The sequence below is a fragment of the Macrotis lagotis genome, chromosome 1 (assembly GCF_037893015.1).
Source record: "Macrotis lagotis isolate mMagLag1 chromosome 1, bilby.v1.9.chrom.fasta, whole genome shotgun sequence".
NCBI lineage: Eukaryota > Metazoa > Chordata > Mammalia > Peramelemorphia > Peramelidae > Macrotis > Macrotis lagotis.
In genome coordinates, this window is record NC_133658.1 from 562,716,374 (window position 1) to 562,737,440 (window position 21,067).

Sequence of the window (21,067 nt, forward strand, 5' to 3'; positions counted from 1 at the left end):
TAAGGTTAAATAAAAATTATTTTGAGATGTTTTGGAAAATTAAATATTATATAGTAGTAGTATTATGTTATACATATGCATATATATATACATCTACATTTATATACATAATAGAGTGATATTTATCAAAAGATAGGTCTATTCTTATGGAATCATAGACTAGGAAGGATTTTAGAGGCTGTCCAATTCAACTTTCCAATCAATATTAGATTCATTCTTATATATAACCTACCTAATAGTTGACCTCAATCTATGAGTGAATAAGTATAGCAACAATATATTATTTATCTCTGGAATTAGTCATTGCAAGGCTGAATTCAGAAGTGAAGACAATTCAGTTATTTCAAAAATAAAATTTTTCATTTGGAGTAGTAATAGAAATAATTTAATATCCATATATAAAGCAAAGGTTAAATAATTTCATATGTTTATTGTTAAGAGGCATACAATAATAATGAAATAAATAATGATAATTTTTATTCATAATATCTGTAAAACACCTTATAATTTTCCTAGAACCATTTTTATTTGAATTTCTGTTTTTTTATTCTGAAATTAAGAAATAAAATAAGCATTTCTGTAACATAGTAGAATAAAAAAAAAGATTGTGTAAAATTTGCTTTTCCTTTTAAATATGTTTTCAAATAACTTTTTTTCTTTCTCTCCCCCACTACCCTAGAGATAGCTACCATTGGATGCAAATGTGTTTGTGTATGTAAGACCATTCTGTACACACTTCTATTTATTTGTTCTTTCTCTAGATGCAGATAGGGTCTTCCTTCATAGGTTCTTTGTAGTTAATTTGGCTATCTATAATAGTCCAAATGACTTAGTCACTCAGAATTGTTTTTAAAACATTATTGCTGTTACTGTATATGATGTTCTCTTGATTCAGCTCATTTCAATTTTTACAATTTCATGCAAGACTACTGTCATGTAGATTATGGTTTTCTAAGATCATCAAGTTCATCATTTCTTATAGCATAGTAGTATTCCATTACAATCATACAGCACAATTTGTTCAACCATTCTCTAATTGCTGGTCATCCAAACAATTTTCAGTTCTTGACCTCTACAAAGAGACTTGCTAGGAGGCAGCTAGATGGTACAATGGATAGAGCACCAGCCTTGGAGTCAAGAGGACCTGAACTCAAATGTGGCCTCAGATGCTTAATAATTACAATTACAATCTAGAAAGTGACCTTGGGCAAGTCACTTAACCCCATTGTCATAAATAAAATTTTTTTAAAAAGTGATCTGTTATAACTATTTTAGAACATGAAGGTTCTTTTCCTCCCTTGGGCATTGCTGGTCAAAAGGTATACTCAGCTTAGTAACTCTTTGGGCAAAAGATTGCTTTCCAAAATGGTTGGTTTAGTTCACAGTTCCACCAATAATGAATCAGTGTCCCAATTTTTCTACATCTCCTTTAATGTTTGTCACTTTCCCCTTCTATCGATTTAATCAATCTGATAGGTATAAAATAAAGTCTCAAGGTTGTTTTAATATGTATTTCTCGTATCAAAAATGATTTAGGGATTTTCATATGACTACAAATTGTTTTATTTTATTTTGTTTTCATTGGAAAACTGTCTGCTCATTTCTTTTGACAATTTATCAATTGGGGAAAGACTCATAATCTTATAGATTTGAAAATTTTCTTTATATATTTGAGTTAGGAGACCTTTATCTGAGAAACTGTCTATAGAAATTTTCCCCAAATTTTCTGCTTTCTTTCTGATCTTGGTTACATTGGTTTTATTTGTATAAATACTTTTAAAATTTATTTGTAATGGAAATTATCCATTTTACAGCTCACACTGATCTCTATCTCTTGTTTATTCATAAATTGTTTGCCTATCCATGTCTTATTCCATGGGCTTCAAATTTTCTTGTTATAGGTCCCTTTATAAGATCATATAGCCCTTTTGACCTTATAAATGTTGTAAGATACTCGTCCTTGTCATTTTGTTCCAGACTGCTTTCCAGCTTTCCTATTGATTTTTACCAAATTTTTATCCCCAACTGAATCTTGTTTGTTTGTTTTCACAACAACCTTATGAGAAAAGAAGACCTGCAGGAACTATTATATACATTTTGAAGATGATCTCTTAAAAGTCATAGGGTAGTTTTGAGCTGGGGGCAACTTGGGCTCAGATACCTACTAGCTACATGGGCAAATCACCTAACCCTTTTTGCCTCAGTTTACTCATTTGTAAAATTTTCTGGAGAAGGAAATAAAAAAACACTTTGCCAAGAAAACCCCAAAAGGGGTGATAAAGAATTGAACAACTTGAAGCTTAGTAGCTTAAAACTTCTTTAAAAACCTTTGGAACAACTCTGTATAATGAGTTATTAGTTTTTGAACTCCCAGTCATTCAATAATTTGTTATTCCTGTCTTTATTCTGTATCTGGTTTCAGGATTTGTGAACCTACCAGATCATTAATGTCATTTGTTTCAACAAACAATCTCATGTTGGTTACCTTTAAATCACCTCGAGTGCGGAGGTTGTCAGGAATTCGGGGATATTTTGAAGTCATTCCAGAAGAAAGTAAGTATCTTGTCAAATGTACTTTAAATTTATATACTTAAAATATAAACCACATATATGCATATATATGTATGTGTGTGTATAAAAGTACATATATATATATGTATATATATACATATATATATGTATATATATATTCAAGTATAAGAGAGGCAGCTTGGTGTACTAGATAGAAAGTTTGCCTGGAAGCTAGAAAGACCTGCATTCAAGTTCTGCCTCTGATATGTCCTGGCTGTGTGACTGGCAGGTCACACAGTGACTGTCTCAGTGTTCTAGGCAGCTTTCTAAATTGCAAATAAAGTCCCCACTTGCAATGGAAAAAGGAATTTCCTCACCATGGCATTTCCCCTCCTGGGGAAATCAGAAGAATATCCATATGAAACTCTTAGGATGCTGATGTAGGGTGGAGGGAGGGAGAGGTGTATCTCATTTTTTAAATGCCCTTTGTCTACAATATATCAAACAAATATGAAGGTGATCGTTGAACTTTCTGAATCCTTAGTCAAAACCAATCAAAAAGTATGTTTTTCCAATCCATCCAATTTACAGAAAGCTTTGTATAATTGGGTATAAAAAAGCATTGTGTTTAACCAGGAATAATCACAGTCATTTAAGTATATTTCTCAATTACTCTGAGTAAAATACAAAAAGAAATGTAGATAATCTCCCTGGGGCAAGTAGGAGTTGGAGTGAATCTAGAAAGGTGAGTGACTCAGTCTTGTTCTGACCTGCTTCAATGGACTAGGTTCATTTCCTCACCAAATTCATGCATATAAAAGAGTGATTCATAGGATTTTTTAAATTGTGTACAAGGACAATGATTATAACAGAAATGAGGGACATTTCAAAAGTTTTATTTAACCAAAATTCCGTATATACACGTGTGTGTGTGTGGATATGGAAAGAGATATAGATCTATAGACAGAGACAAGTCTTCCTAACTTCAGGTTAGGTACTCTATCTACTAGGCTCATTTCCCTGAGTTCAGATCAGACCTCATTTACTTGCTGTGTGATCCTGGGTAAGTTACTTAACCCTGTTTTCCTCAAATTCCTTATCTGTTAAATAAGCTGGAGAAGGAAATAGCAAACTACTCCAGTATCTTTGCCAAGAAAACCTCAAATGGGGTCACGAAGAGTTGGATATGGCTAAAATGGCTAATAATAACCAAATTGAGGATATTAGAATAGATAATTTCTAAGGGTCCTTCTCCCTCTTGTGTTCTATGAGAGACTAATATTAGTCCTGTGAGCTCAAAATGGGATGTCATTAAAATGCCATAAACTTGCTTTCCAAAACAAAATTAGAGTTCAAGACTGAACTGATTAAATTTAGTCTGTGCTATGGCAAATGCTTTTGACCTTAAAAGTATTGTTGACAGTCCAGAGGGCTAGGACAACTGTATTAGACTGGTAATGAACTATATTCTCCCCAACCAGAGGAAGAAAAACAAAACACACAGGGGAAAAAAACACCCCTACCAATCTGATAAAAACTTTATAAAAATTATTTTATGTATCTCTTTTCCTTAATCCTAATTCCTCATGCCAAAAATTACTAATTTGTAAATAGTTTAATAAAATATGTATTTAAGATGCTAACCTGACTGATCCCAACTGAGGGGAGGGGGGATGGGAAGGAGGATGGAGGGAAATTTTGTAATTTGGAAATATGCATGTACAAATGGCTAAAAATAATAAATAAATTATACTTTTTTGTTTTATCTCTATAAAAATTCTTATTGCTGTATATATATATATTTTTTTTTTGGCAGAGTGTGGGAGTACAATACTAGCCAAGGAGAACATTGGTTTTGAGGGAAAATTTTCAAGTCCATATTATCCAAGTTACTATCCTCCAAAATGCAAGTGTACATGGAAATTTCAGGTACAGGTATCTTGATTTTTCCTTATTTCTTAGAAACAACAGCAAAAAGCTTGCAATTTAATATTAACAAACAAATAATAGAGAACCAGCCTATTCTATATTTCTAGATACAAGTTATTTTTCCATCTTTTGTTGTCTGTCTTAATGTTTGAGGTTCCATACTATAATAATAAAATATATTTAAAAGAATAATAAAAATATGTTGAAAAGTGTGAAAGAAAATTCATACTCTGTGTCAGGGCTAGGCAAACACCTGCAAAGAACCAAACCCTATGTGACACATATATTTTTTAATGCCCTGTATATCTAAAATGTGACATTTTAAAATACAAGAAAATATTTTAAAATGTAAAAATCTTTATTATTTGGGTAAAAGAGGTTGCACACAAAAACAGGCCTTTTGCCTGTGGGCCATAGTTTGCAAAAACCTTCCAGAAATATTTTTATTAATTTAGATTAATTCTTCTTTGATGAAAGGTTTGATGAAAGACTCTTCAATGAATTGCTATAGTAATGGCATATAGGATAAAAATCCATATTCTTGTAGTATTCATTTTACTTCAAAGAACTTGTTGGAAAATTTTCTAAGAAATCCAGATATTTTTCTATAGCAGAATTATAAAACCTAAATAGAAAAGAGAACCATTATATCTTACATAAGGATTCCTTCAGGGCAACATATTGAATTAGAAAATTACATATTGACATTATGTTTTATTGTATTTTAATTAATTTCATTAAAAATTTCCCCATTATGTTTTAATCTAGTCCAGGCCTCACTTGGAGGCCATCTAGGCTAATATCTTCTTTTAGAGGCTATCCTCTCCAATATTCTCATTTTATGGATGAGAAAAGTAATTCCCAAAGAGGTTAATTGACTAGGTCATCTTTTTGTTTTAGGCAATCAGGATTAAGTGACTTGCCCAGGTCACAAGCTGGTAGGTATTTGGGACTACATTTGAACTCAGGTCTCCTGACTCCACAACCAGTGCTCTATCCACTCTATCACCTAGCTATGTGACCCTAGGCAGGTCACTTAATTCTGTTTGCCTCAGTTTCCATATATGTTAAAGTACCTAGAAAAGGAAATGGTAAACTACTCCAATATCTCTGACAAGAAAATTCCAAATGGGGCCATGACACAACTAAGCAACTAGTTCATGATCCCACAGGTAGAGTAAAGATTTGAACTCAGATCTTATACTTCTAAATTGAGTTTTCCAAGTTCATGAGCCTTCCTCTGCAATTTAGTAAGTCTCCTTAGGGCCATTGACCAAATGTTTATGTATAAATTTCTTAACTCAAGGGGCCTCTAGACAGAGATGGATTTCATTTTTCTTAAGAGTAAGTATGGGGGGCAGCTAGGTGGCAAGTGGATAGAGCACCCATCCTGGTGTCAGGAGGACTTGAGTTCAAATATGGCCTCAGCCACTTAATAATTGTCGAGCTGTGTGACCTTGGGCAAGTCACTCTTAATCCCATTGCCTTAAATAAATAAAAAAAATTTAAAAAGAGTAAGTATGACTATATTCCTGGGGTACTGGTCTCTTCACCTTGTTCACCTACTTCAGTGATACCTTTAAGGTGAATCTTTTCTATACTCTCATTCCAAAGATGCTTCTGCTTGGGTCAACAGTTCAAGGGACTGCAGCTCTGCTAGAGAGACCTGATAGAAATGTTAGGGCTATTGTTCAGTCATGTCCAACACTAAGCCACCCCATGGACATTGTGGTTTTCTTTGCAAAAATATTAGAGTAGCTTGCCATTTCCTTCTCCAGTGTGCCCCTATTTTGTAGAAGAGAAACTGAGGCCAATAGGGGCTAAATGACTTGCCTAAGGACACACAACATATAAGTGACTGAGGTTGTATTTGAACTCACCGCTTCCTGACTTCAGGCCTGGTGCTTTATCTACTGTATTACATATTACCCTTTAGACTGAAGGACTTGGTAAAAAAAAAAAGTTGGGATGGGCTAGAGAAGAGTCGGATCTGAGAATTCAGAATTCCCTGATCTAGGGATCTGCAGCTTTGGTCCTCATGCTCTCCTAGATCTTTTTATTCGTGTTCATCTGGAAGCCCAGGTAGGTAAAGTATTCCATTTTCTGGAAATTCCCTTTAAGGATGTGCCAATAGGGAGAGGAGTTAGAATTCAACTCGGAAGAGGAGTGGGGAGATTCTGTTGCCTACCCAGGAAGAAAATATGAGATCTTTCTATTCCATAATAATAGTCCAAAATTATGTAGCATTTTAAAGCTAAACAATGCTTTCCTCTGAACATCTCTCTGGAAAAAAGATAGCAAAATGTAGAAAATGATACTTAAGAGAGAATAAACAGTCTTGCTTGGGTCACCCTAGTGGGTCAAAATATTGACTATTTGGTTATATTTGAATTTAGACTTCTGACTTTCAGGGAAAGTTCTTTTCATTACACTATGAGGTCTCTATTTACACTCACTTTTACCACTCTAACAGTGATGAATGCCTAACTAGAGTCAAAAGGAAGAGTTGGAATCATCAGCTCCTAGGTGATCTTTGGTACTGACATATACAAATTTAACTATATTGCTTGGGAGAGAGGGGTGCTTTGGGGTGGCAGCTAATCTTTGATAGTAGCACCAAAGGTACTTCTTTGGAACTAGTTTACCACCTGCACTCTGCCCTGAGATCACAGAACCATAAATAGGAATTCTGGAGTATGTGTTTAGTGAGAGAGGACTGGGGAATGGATCACAAGGTCAATTTTGTAAAAAGGATAGGTTAAGATAGGATAGAGAAGAGACCTCAGGAGCTTACCTTCTGTGTAGGCCAAACTTTACTTTCACTGCTATATGGTTAGCTTTGCTTTGCACCAATCCCAGTTGAATGCAGTTATAGGAGGAATTGGCCCCTCTCACAATGAGTAAGACCTGTGTCCTCTCAGTTCAGCCAACAAAAGACAAAGAACACCCCTCCAAATCTTTAAAAGTCCAACCTTTAGAATTGGAAGAGAGCAATTAATGAAGGCACAGGTTATTTCATTTGGTCAAGGAATTCTGAGATCTGGTTAAAATTTGCAACAAAGGAGGGAAAATTCAGAAGAGGGACAGAATATAGTATCTTATTTGGAGTCAGTTGCTATGTTTGGGGTACTAGTGACTCTTTTCTCAATAATCCTCAACATCTTTAGCTGCTCCTTCAATTCCACTTCCCTTTGACCACCCCTACCCAGGTTGCTGTGGTGACTCCCCCTCTGGCAGTGGTGTCTTGGACACATCTCTGGTCCTGAAGCTTTTGAAGCTAGTCTGAGAATCTAGTAGTTATAATTTTTTTTTCAATCCAGAAGCCAGTGTCTAGAGTAGGACTTCTTAAGATCTAAGGCAATTATCATGATAATTTCATCCTTTCAGTGGCTTCCCCTCTGGTTCACTTAAAAATTCCTCCTTAATAAAGTGACTAGCAGACAACAGACTTTGGATCAGAATCTTAAAGAAGTTATCTTCTATTTTTGTCGTGCCATATTTGAAATTAATTTTGTTGAGATTTTGTTGTTTTTTGAAATATTCAATTAAAACAAGTGAAGAAAATAATCTTAAATGTATTCAGAGAAATAGTTAAGGCCAAGCAAGAGAAAGTCTTACCCATATTATAACAAATGGTTTCAGAAAACCAGAGGGCCTTGATGATCTGACTTTTCGACACTGATGTCAGTAATTTGATATCACTAGCTGGGGGAAGGAGTGACATTGAACCCAGGGTTTAGCTCCTGGGACTAAGGACTTCCTGATTGTATCCCATGTAGAGTTCGAATAACAGCTTTGGTAAAACTTATCAGGAGAGTCTTTGTCTTTGAGCAAGTCACTGAAACTCGTTCTGAGCCTTGGTTTTCTCATCTGCAAAATTAGAAATTTGAACTAGATGACCTCCAAGATTTCTCCTGGCTTTAGATCAGTGAGCATGTGGCCCAGGGCTCTGTACTGTTGACAATAACATTCAACTATTTCCTCCTAGGTATTTGGCCCATAATTATCATAAGCCCTGCCAGGTGCTTTCATTAAGTCTTATGGTCTTAGCAGTTAGGCATTCTCTAGGTGTGGTTCACTATTGCTTAATGCATGCTTTTCCAACTAACTATGCCTGTTTATATAGAAATATGATTTCTTATTTAAAAACAAATATAAAGAACTAATAATGATGATGGCTAACATTTATGCATTATTTGCTCCATGTCAGACATTGTTAAGTCTTTTATAATTATCTCATTTGGTCCTCCCAACAACCCTATTTTATAGATGAGAAACCTGAGGCTAATAATGTTTATTTTTGAAGAAGACCATAACATCAGGGAGGTGATGCCATGGCAAGCACAAGAATTGGATTTGAGTAAAGGGGTGCTGTGCTAAGTCGCTAGTCTCACTTTATCCTCCAGAGCCATCTGGGTCCAGTGGCCTGACATGAATCAAAATGACTGGAAATGGTCCTGGATGAGAGGCAGTCAGAGTTATGTGACTTGCCCAAGGTCACAGAGCTAGTAAGAGTCAGACATCTGAGACCTGATTCAAACTCCTATCCTCCCGAATCTAAGACTAGTGCTCCATCCACTGTACCATCTACCTGCCCAACTATTTAAAAATAAAAAAACCTAAGGCAAATAGATATTAGGTCACCTGCCCATCATCAAACAGTTAGTAAATGTCTAATTTGAAATGAGGGTTTTCTGACTCCAGATCCAGTATTCTATCTACTCTGCCATCTAGCAAAATTAGCAAAGAAAAGTATCATGATATATTGAAATAATAAGAGACTTTAAGTCAAAAAGCCTCATTCAAATCCTGGTTTCATTGACAGTGTGACTCTTTGGATAGAGTTGGGTCAGAACTCAGGATAGACATGAGTTCAAATCCAGTCTCAGACACTTACTAGCTGTGTGACCCTGGGCAAGTTGCTTAAGCTTTGTCTTCTCTGCTTCCTTAACAATAAAATGAGGGCAATTAGAGTTCCCTGGGTTTTTGTGAAGGTCAAATGAGATGATATTTGTAAAAAACTTAGTCAAAGTAGATAATAATAAACATAATAAATGCTAATTTCCTTCCTTTTCAAGGTAAATCACTTATCTCTATAACTCAATTTCCTAATATATAAATGTTATAATTACATATTTTATTATATATATACAATATATGAATGAATATCTAAAATAGAAATAATATGTAGTAATAGAATTATAGTGATTATGTATTATAATAAAAAATATGATATATATATAATCCAACATTATAGTGAGAAAGCACTCCATTATTGTAGATTTAAAGCATTCTATTATTATAGATTGTAATGCAAATAAATAGACATAAATAGGATATAGGATCCTAGATTTGGAGCTTGAAGGGTCTTAGAGACCATTGAATCCAATTCTCTCTTCCATTTTAAAGATGAGGGAAATTCAGATCCAAGAGATTAAGCTCAGTCTGAGGCAGGATTTTGACTCGGTCTTCCCATCTTCATACTGAGGGTTTTATTCACTGTGCCACCTCTTATTCAACTGCAAGAGTAATGAAACTTACCTTCTGACCTCTTTTCTTTTCACCGTCTCAAGAATTGAACCTATGCTTCTCATTTCACTCAATCAATGGTACAAAGACACTTTAAAAAGATTACTGTTTACAATTATATCTCATTGCAAAGATTTATGGAGGTAATGTCTCAACAAAATTATATTCAAATATGACATGACAAAGTAGAAAATAACTTCCCTAAAATTCTAATCCAAAGACCCTTAATTATTACATGAACAGAAGGGGAAGCCACTGAAAGGATGAAATTATCATGATAATAGTATCTTTTCCTTAGATTCTAGAAAGCCCTTCTCTAGGCATGGCTTCTGTATTTAAAAAAAAAAAATTATACCTTCTAGATTCTCAAACTAGTTTCAAAAGTTTCAGAACCAGAGATATATATCCAATTTACCACCACCAGAAGGGGAGTCAACATTTATCAAGTACCTGTTGTTGTTCAGTCATGTTCAACTGTTCATGACCTCATTTGAGGTTTTCTTGTCTCAAAAATACTGAAGTGGTTTGCCATTCCCTTATTCAGTTCATTTTATGGATGAGGAAACTGAGGCAAACGGGGTTAAGTTACTTACCCAGGGTCATACAGCTAGTAAATATCAGAGGTTGGATTTGAACTCAGAAAGATGAATCTTCCTGACTCCAGGGCCAGTGCCCTAGCTGATTGAAGTACCTTACTTCAAGATCATGTTCTATTCCATGATAATGACATTATATGTATGGCAATATAAGTATGATAATTATTTGTTCATTCTGTATATTTTTGGAGTGTTTTCTAATTGCAAGTGATATTTTGTGTGTAAAGTTATTCCCGAGTCATCTATCAAAGCACTAAACCAATCATTCAGTTAGGTAGTTCAGTGTATAGAGCACCAGTCCTGGAGTCAGGAGGACCTGAGTTCAAATCTTAGCTCAGACACTTGACACTTACTAGCTGTGTGACCTTGGACAAGTCATTTAATCTTGATTGTCTTGAATCCAGGGCCATCTCCGGTTGTCCTGATTCATATCTGGCCACTGGACCCAGATAGCTCTGGAGGAAAAAAATGAGGCTGGTGACTTAGCACAGCATCTTTTCACTAAAATCCAATTCCCTTGTCTATCATGGTATCACCTCTCTGATTTCATGGTCTTCTCCAGAACCAAGCATAATTCTAAATGCTAGGGATTTAAAGAAAGGAAAACGACTCCTGTTCTCAGGGAGTTCAAAGTCTAATGGGAGAGACAACCTAAAAGCAACAATGTACAAAAAGAAGCTACATTACAGGATAAATTGGAAATGATCCCTGCAATTAGGGTGGCAATTTAGCTGGGACTTGAAGGAAGCCAGGGAGGACAAGAGGTAAGAAGGAAAAGTCCCCTTTATAAGTGAAGGAGGACTTGGGGTCTTGGGGTCTTGTCTTTCACAGACAAAGGCTTTCTTTCTCAATCTATTTATCTTCCCTCCTTTCAGACTTATTATTTCCCCTTCCACAGCATGACAGGAGAATTATGGCTACATAATACATCTAAAAAGAATGATTTGCATTCCCTTTACTTAATTAATTTGCTTTCAGCTCCCCAAGACCCTTTCTGATCAAGAACTTTGCATTTTCCCTAACTAGTTCGGGAGACTGTGACCCTGAACTAGATTTCCTTCTGGGCTTCAGTTTCCTCATCTGTACCATAATAAAGTTTGATTGGGTGAGACCTAGGACTGGCTCAACCTCCTTTGGACAGAGATTATTCAAATAGAATCCATGGTTATCAGGGCATACTTTAAAGAGTAGACCTAAAGAGATCACACAGCAAGCCTTATGTATGGAAATGTAAAAAGGATTCTCCATCAATAGGCAGTTTGTCAGTCTTCAGAGAGGAGAGCAAGAGGAAATCTCAAGAGTATTGAATGAGTTAACAGTCTGTGATGTACCTTTACTTAGGATAATAATTCTATCCCCTTTTCTAGTAGCAGCAAAAGAAATAATTATGTAGTGAGTGATCGTTTGAATGGCTATGCTTTATTCAAACAATCAATACATATTTATTAATTTAACTTTAATTTATTGTATTTATAATCATATAACAATAAACATATTTATTCTTTTTTATTTTGATTTAAATTATATAATTTATTAATCAATCAATAAGTGGTATACATTAGCTTTACTATGTATCAGGCACTGTACTAAGCACTGGGACTTCAAAAGAATCAAAAGATGGTAGCTGCCCTCAAGGAGCTTACAATCTAATGGATAAGACCACATAAAAATATATGTGTGCATATATATGCACACATATACAAAGCAAGCTATGCATAAGATAAACAGAAAATAATTAAAGTGGAAAAACCCTGACATTGAGAGGGGTTGGAGAAAGCTAGCTTCCTATAGAAGGTGGGAAGTTGATTTAAAGGATGCCAGGAAAGTCAATAATCAGAGAGGAGAGCATTACTGACTTGGGAGGGTCAGAGAAAATGCCCAGAACTGAGAAATGGAATGAGTTGTTCTGTAACAGCCAGGAGATCAGAGTCACTGAATTCAAGAGTACAAATTGGGTATTAAGGTATGAGAAGACTAGAAAGGTAGAAGGGGATTAAGTTACAAGAGTGCTTGAATGGCAAACTTGTCAAGTTGTATGTGTTACTGAAGGCAATAGGGAGTTGAGTAAGTAGGCAGGTGATATGACTGGACCTAGCACTTTACAAAAATCACTTTGTTGGCTGAATGGAGGATAGATTGGAACAGGGAGAGACTTGAGCAGGCAGACCACCAGTAAACTACTGAAATAATCTAGTTGTGAGGGTATGAGGGCCTGCACCAGGGTGGTGGAAGTGTCAGAGGACAGAAGTGGGGCATACCTGAGAGATGATACAAAGGTGGAATCAATACATATGAGGAAGTAAGAGATAATGAGGAATCCAGGATGACTCCTGAGTTGTGAGCCTGAAGGAGGGGAGGATGGTATTATCTTTTACTGTAAAGGGGAAGGTGGGAGGTGGGGAAAGGATTTAGGGGGAAAGACAATGAGTTCTATTTTTAGACATTGATTTTAAAAGGTCTACTAAACATCTAGTTTGAGATATTTGAGAGGCATTTGAAGGTGTAAGACTAAAAGTAATGAGAGACTGGGCAGGCTTTGATTTGAGAATTGTCAGCATCATGAACTAAAGCTGAAGGAGAAGTGAGCAGAACCAGAAGAACCTTATACACATTAACACCAACATTGGATGATGATCAACTATGATGGGCTTATTTCAGTATGCTATAATCAAAGACTTGTGGTGGAAAACATCATCCCTATCCAGAGAAGGATTTGTGAAATTTAAAAGCATACTATCTTCAATTTTTAGAAGTTTTCTTATGTATTATGTTGGGTTTTTTTCTTCTCTAATGCTCTTTTCTTCTGTTTGGATTTGATTCTTCTTTCACAATTTTTTTTAATATTTTATTTTTCCAATTACATGTTATGAAAGTATTTAAATATTCATCCACCTGCATATTTATGTTACACAATTTTCTCCCACCCTCTCTTCCCATTCCCCCTTTCATCAGCAGTGAACAGACTAGTGATTATTGTTCATGTACATCTGGGTTTAACATGCTTATATATTAGTCATTTTGTTTATGAGAAATTAGGACTAAGGGAAAAGAAAGAAAACCATGGCATAGGAAGAAAAAAGTAAGAGTAATTTTTAAAAAACTTTCACAACATGATTAATATAGATCTATGTTTAGCATGGTTATATACACATGTAGAGCCTATTTTAGATGGCTTTCTATCAGGGGGAGAGGGGAGGAAGGGAGAAAAATGTAACCTCAAAAACCTTACAAAAATGATTGTTGAAAACTACCATTGCATATAGTTGGGAAAATAAATTAAATATTTAAATTAAAACAAAAAAAGAATTATAAGCATAAAGATGCACTTAAATCTATGATAGCTGAGTGAAAAAGTATGGGGGTAAAGAGAAGAGGGCCAGGACAGGCCTTAATCTTAGGGACACCTATAATTAGAGGATAGGTAGGTATCAGTATAGATATCCATATAAGTATATATTCATATATTATGTACATTTTCTAATAGGACAAGTTTAACATCTACTTTAAAATCAGCATGGTACAAAATGGAATAAAAATCATGTACCTTTGGAAAAAATATAACTGTGCCCCTGTTTCGTAAAACTACAAGACTCTCATATGAGAATGATAGAGAGGAAAGACTTTTAAAAGTGAATAGATCAAGGATAGACTATTACCTAGATCATGAGAACATCTCTCCAAGTGGGCAGCCTGAGAGCCTTCATTTGAAGTAAAAGGAAATATCAGTGGTCAGTGGGGATTGCTCACTTTGGACAATATTTTGTAAGGTAGGGAGTACAGTACTGGGATCACCTTATACAAGTTTACAGGTGATTGTTAAATTTTCAGTGTGAGCATCAACATCTCAGGAATCAGGAATACCACAAATCAGGGCTTGGTTTGTCTTTATTGTTTATCTGCCACAGATTTAAGAAAGTGATGGGGGGCAGCTAGGTGGCACAGTGGATAGAGTACTGGCCCTGGAGTCAGGAGTACCTGAGTTCAAATCCAGCCTTAGACACTTAATAATTACCTAGCTGTGTGGCTTTGGGCAAGCCACTTAACCCCATTGCCTTGCAAAAACTAAAACAAAAAAAGGGGGAATGGAAGAAATATTTCTAATAAAGATTAAATATAAAAGCTTGTATAATTTCTGAACCAATTGATAAACATTTACTAGAATAGTCCTGGAAGTTTGTTAGTTTCTAGCTAGAAAGATCTCTTAGTTGACTCATATTTTTAATCAAATGAACTTGTCTTTTACAGTGGTTTAGGGATAGGATGTTAAGTAAACTCCTTTTTATATTTAGACCACCCCAGATTCTTCAAAATAATAATTGACTAATGGAGCTATAAATGAAAATGAGTACAGAAAAGAGTTATTGAGTAGAAATCTTAGTTTGCTTAAAAGGATGTAGTTTTAGATGGATGAGTAAATTGTTTTATTATAACAGAATATTGGTTTGGACAGCAAAATGGGTGAATGGAGTACATAATTTTGGAGATTTTGATCTCTTAGAGAAAATTAGGTCATCTGTAGCTGGTGGACAGAATTGATGGAGAGAATCTGGCCCTCATTTTCATGCCCCAGATTTGGATAATCAATAAGACCACGTCAAAACACAGGCTTACACTCCAGGGAGAAATGGGGAGAGAGTCATCTTGGAGGGATAACACCTAAGGGGCAGCTAAGTGGTACAATGGATAGAGGATCAGGCCTGGAGTCAGAAAGACTCATCTTCCTAAATTCAATCTGACCTCAAATACTTAATATCTGGGAGACCCTGCTATCTTTGCCAAGAAAACCCCAAATGGTATCATGAAGAATCAAATATGACTGAAAATTAGTATATTAACTTAATATGCAGTTCAAGGGTTCTACTTTATATATTCTGTTTTCCAGTGGACTAGCAGTGATATCTCATGAGAAAGAAAATTCTTAATGTAGAGATATGTAGATATAGGCAAAAAATGAAACAGGAATTGGAAATTCTCAGTGAAGATGATATTGGTGGAAGACAAAACAGTTCTTTCAGGATTAGATTAGTAAATTTAGTTATGATAGGAAGTTCATCAAAGGGAGAAGAAATGAACCATTTATAGTCAAAGTACCTGATACCTGATACCTATCTCACATTGTGACATAATTCTCCTTGGCAAGCAGTAAATCTGTGATTAAGTCTATTGTGACAGCTGTTTAGGTGGAAGGAAGTTGTCAAAGGAGTTGATAAGCTGATTTCCCCACATTCCTTTGTAAGGAGATATAAGCAGAAAGAGAGGCAGAGACAGAGACAGATGGAGGGAGAGAAAGAAATCAAAATTTTCAGGTGACAATATATAAGGTTTCAAATAATTTTAATGTGACTCACCACCAGAACCTTTACTTACTGTGGAGTTGGCAACAGGGGGATGAAATGGTGGTGGTTTAGAAGTACTATCAGAGGTGAAAGGACTCATTGTAGACACTTCCTTTGGATTTATGTGATGAATATTGATCTCTAAACCCTCAATTGGCAGAGTATTTAGCCTTGAGTTTAGAGTTGCTACACCTGTTTCTGATGAATCAGCCTAGCAAAGACTAAGTGACTAGCATCTAAGTTCTGGAAGGGGCCTGTTGAGGTGGCTCATATCTCAGGTATTCAAATTCTAATTTCTACCACAGTACATATATCCATTACTTGTTTGATTGTAAAATGTATAAGATAGTTAAGAACAATTAAACCAAAAATCCTGCTCAGATAATTTAAATGCATTTAGGTCATGGGTCATCTGAAGTTGTCTTAGTTCCTTAATGGTTGATGTGGACAGTGAGATGTTGGCAAACTTCTCCCAGTTCAAGGGTTCTTAACGTTGGAGTCAGTGATTATGTAAATAATTGTTTTTATGTCATGGACACCTTTAGCAGTCTAGTAATCTCTATGGACCCCCTTCTCACAATATTTTAAAATGCATAAAATAAAATATATTATAAAGGATAGAATTATATTGAAATTCAGGTATCTATTTTAACATATACATGTTTGAATTATATGTGCCTGCACATGTATATATGCATTCATGAAAGTCTATGTGTGCATGCATGTATGTGCCTATAGTCATCTATGTCACCTATATGTTGTAGGTACACATGCACACACATCACTATATACATAAATACATATCTGCCTATACCTAAATACATGCACATATATTTTGATAACTATTTCAATTAATTTATTTCCTTTGTAGTGTTATATTTTAAGCATTTAAAAACATTATTCTGAGAAGGGGCTTTATGGGCTTTTCCAGGCTGCCAAAGTGATCTAAGACACAAAAACTATTAAGAACCCACATCCCAGACTATGTCTCTGTGTCTCAAAAATGGCCTTTGATGTTAGTAGTTGTTTTGTTCATATAGTATGCCTTCTCAGAAAAGTCAGTATGAGGCAGAAGTCATACAGGGCCAAGGTATTGGTCTAACTGGTCCTCCTGAGAGAGAATAATGACCACCACTGTGGTACACTGATTTAAAGTCAGAAGACTTTTAATCTGGGTTCAAGGCCCACCTCTTCCACCTGTGTCTTTGTGGAAATCAACCTCTCTGAGTCTCATTTTCCTCATTTGTAAAATGAGGGGGTTAGACAATCTGACCTTTATGATTCCTCCAAATCAAAATCAAAGCTTTTATGATCATCACTAAAATACCCGGGTCAAGGCGATAACATGAGCTTAATGGTTTGACAATGTCACAACATGCAAACAGGAAACCAAAAATGTTACCTCCATTCCATGACAAGCTATCAAAGGAGGTCTTTGGTGAAGGTGTTTACAAAGGAAGAGCTGTAACATTTAGTTTTTAAGGGGTAGTTTTCAGTCATGATTCTTTGGCTCCATTTTACAGTATTAGAAGGCAGATCATTGAGGAAATATTTTTTTTAGTGGAGACAGAAAGCTGACCTCAGAGATAAGAACTATAGGTTTGTTTAGTTGATCAATAAACTTTTATTAAAAGCCTACTAAGTGCTGATATTGGGCTAAAGAGATGGGATACCAAAACAGATAAAAGACAGCATGAAAACCTTTATTTAGGCAAGCCACATAGAGGACAAATTGTAAATAATCAACAAAGGGAAGAATTTCTGTAGAAGGTGGAGTTTTAGTTGGGACTTGAAGAAAGCCAGAAACCAAGGAGAGAGAATTACAAGACTGAAAATGTGGGAGTCAGGCAATAGCATGTCTTGTTCTAGGAAAAACAAGATGATTCAAATCCTGCTTCTGACATATGCAAGTTGTGTGACCCTGGGCAAATTATTCTACTTTCTTGTGCCTCAGCCAATTCTCTAAAATTATTCAGTTTAGAGAAGGTATCATCGCTTTGCATTGAGAGAAGTTCCCTCATTGTGAATTTCCTAAAGCAATGAAATCAATCTCCAGTACTTTCTCTTCCCCCCAGTTATCTGGTTCTATCTCATTTGGGGCAATAGGGAGAGAAGATGATATAAAAACTGCAAAAGGATCAAAGTTCCTAGAGCTAGTTTCCTTGATCTGATGGCTGTAGACATCATCTTCAAGAAAGAAGAGACTAGGGTCCTGGGACTCTGTAGCGTTTAGACTTATCTTCATCTTCCTCCTTTGCCCAATGTGACCCCAAAATTTCAATCCAATGTGCAGCAAAAGGACATTGAGGCACTTCAAACATTTTCAATTCATTAGGGAATTCAGGGATCCCTAATCAATTGGATTCAAGATCTTCCTCATGATCAATGACCCCCTGCCTTTGAGTGCATGGCACAGTGGATAGAGGACCTAAGTTCAAATATGACCTCAGACACTTAATAATTAACTAGCTGTGTGACCCTGAACAAGTCACTTGAAACCCATTGCCTTGCAAAAAACCCCACAAAATAAAATAAAATAAAATAAAGAATGTGAGCTCTTTGTGAACAGGGGACTGTTTTTAAAAAATAATAATTTCATGAAGAGGAGATCATTAGTTGAGGGGAATGTTCATCAATGCCAATCACTTTATCAGCAGGCTTTTGAGTCATTACCTGCAAGTTTCCCCCAGCAAAGGCTTTCTCCCTGCCACCTCAGAAGGGGTTTTCCTAGGAAGTCAAACAATTGGTGTTTTGGTCAGCAGTTTCCTAAGAGATAAGGAAGTGGTGGGTGAAAAGAAATGTCAACAGGTAGCAGTGAAAATGATTCATAGGGGAGGGAGTATTGATACTGCTATAACAAACTCCAGAGTTAATGTAATTTCTCCATAACATTCAAATGATTTTTATCTTATGTTCTACAATGATATCACTAATCAAAAAGAGGTTTTTTTGGTCTCAACATATTAACAGCATTAACAAATATAAATAGCTTGAACTTAATCCTATTTTGCCTAATTCAATCCATCAAATCACCATAAACTGAGTAAATGCTGATTAATGAGTAGTTTGTATCAAAATTATTGGCACAACAAACAGATACCTTTGCCCAAGGAAATTGGAAATAAAGGGCTAGGGACTGGTCAGTTATAACTACAGAAAAAAGACAGGAGACCAGGAGGTTATGAATTCTAGTTTTGACTGATGTCATTTGGATTCTCTAAACTTTACTTTTTTCCTTTATAGAACGGTGATGTACAAAATGATCACTAGTGTCTTTTCTGGCTTTAATATCTTGTGGTTTAATGATGCTATGAGGCTTATTTGTTTTTTGTTTCTCCAGAAACATAGTAGACATTTAATAGATGCTGATTGGTTGATGGATCCTTCGTATCTATTAAAACAGCAATATTCGCATAGTGATCCTGAGATCAGCCTTTGTAAAAAAATGGTTCTGTTGAACTCCACACATCTTCATTTTGGAGTTGGTTCCTATTCAACGTTGCCTACCATTAAACTTTTCATTGTATCTTCATCATCTGAAGTTTGAGCTAGGTCCCTTTGGCATCATTTCTAAAGATACATGTATTGGCACTAGGTGGTGGTAGAGAGACAAAAACAAAATTAATTCTACCACCACCCTGCCATGAGGAAAAAGTGGGTAAAATGAGATTTATTGTTGTTATTTAGCCCTTCTTAAAATTCAGTCTATTTGTGTTATCCTTTGAGTAAGTATAAATGGTAAGCAGCACATATTAATGAATACCAATGGAAGGGTTGGTAGTTATATAGTATTAGATATACTTTCCAGACCACTGTTCCTGCTTCAGGACTGGCTCTAGAGGCAATTAGCCAGATAAGCACACCTTGTAGAGATTCTGCCAAGAGAATGCCACCACAAGGAAGCACTAGAACCTCCAATTTCCAGCAACTACATATATTCAAGATCCAGAAAAGAAAGTGCTAACTTACTTACGGGTTAAAAGATTTACCCAAGGTCACTAAGGTAGTAAGCTTCAGAGGTGGATTTGGACCTGGTCTTTAATAAATATGTCAAATGAATAGCAGCTAGGTGGTGTAGCAGACAGAATATCTGAAACTCTTGGATAGAGGAATAGTTAGGGTAAGGCAAGAAGGGGGCAGAAGGGGAAGTGCCCATGAATATTACTGTCCCAGCCTCTCTCCCCTCATCCCTGCAAAACAAAAAAACAACAAAAAACTAAAGTAAGTTTACAAAAATGTAGAGTAGCCTGCAATGGAGTACTACTTTTTGAATTAAGACAAACCTGGGATGGAATCCTCCCTTTGTGGTTTCCTAATTATATAACCTTGGACAACTTATTTACCTCCTCAGAAGCCCATTTTTCCTCATGTGTTAAATGGGTAACAATACCTACAGGGCACAGTGTTCAGGTCCCTGGAGAAGTTCAAATGATATAAGGTATACAAAAATGCTTTTTAATCATAAAATATTCTACAAAATACTCTTTCTAGTTCTATAAATAATTTTATTGATGTAAGGAATTCCAGGTTAGAAAACTCCCTCCAACAATACAGGTCTATAACAATTCTGCAACTTGTAGTCTTAGGCTATTGAGGTTAAGTAACTGGCACAAGATCACTCAGTCAATATGAATCTGGGACTGAATTTTAACTTAGGTCTTCCGGATTCTGAGGTAAGCTCACAATCTATTATAATACATTGCCTCTCTTTGCAAAATATTAGGCATGATTATTATGAGAAATGATTGACTGGTGGGACAGCTCTCTTTAAGTATTTTGAAGAGATTGTTATAAGAAAGAAAGATGAGACTTGTTCTGCTCAACCCCAGAGATTATGAATGATGGTAGAAGTTACAGTGAAGGGAGACTTTGATAAACTACGTGACATGAAATCCCTGATAATTATTGCTATTCAGTCGTTTCAGTCATGTCTGACTGTATTTGACCCCATTTGGAGTTTTCTTGTTTTGCTATTTTTTTTCCAAATCATTTTACAGATGAGGAAACTGAGGCAAACAAGGATAAGTCCTTGTCCAGGGACACAGCAAGGAAGATGCATCTTCTTGACTTCTAGTCTGGAATTCTCTTCACTGCACCACCTAATTGCCCTTCCTTGATAATTAGAACTATTCAAAATATGATATAGATTACCTTTGAGTTCTAATT

The 21,067-nt window shown here is 35.6% G+C and overlaps 1 protein-coding gene across 1 annotated transcript in view; it reads left to right on the forward strand.

Annotated features, from left to right (window-relative positions):
- The window catches only part of TMPRSS7 (transmembrane serine protease 7), a 90,619-nt gene that overhangs the window by 28,312 nt on the left and 41,240 nt on the right, over nucleotides 1-21,067 (forward strand). The window contains exons 8-9 of the mRNA XM_074233967.1: nucleotides 2,423-2,553; nucleotides 4,328-4,440. Of these exons, the coding sequence (XP_074090068.1) occupies nucleotides 2,423-2,553; nucleotides 4,328-4,440 (244 nt within the window). The remainder of the gene's footprint in view (nucleotides 1-2,422; nucleotides 2,554-4,327; nucleotides 4,441-21,067) is intronic.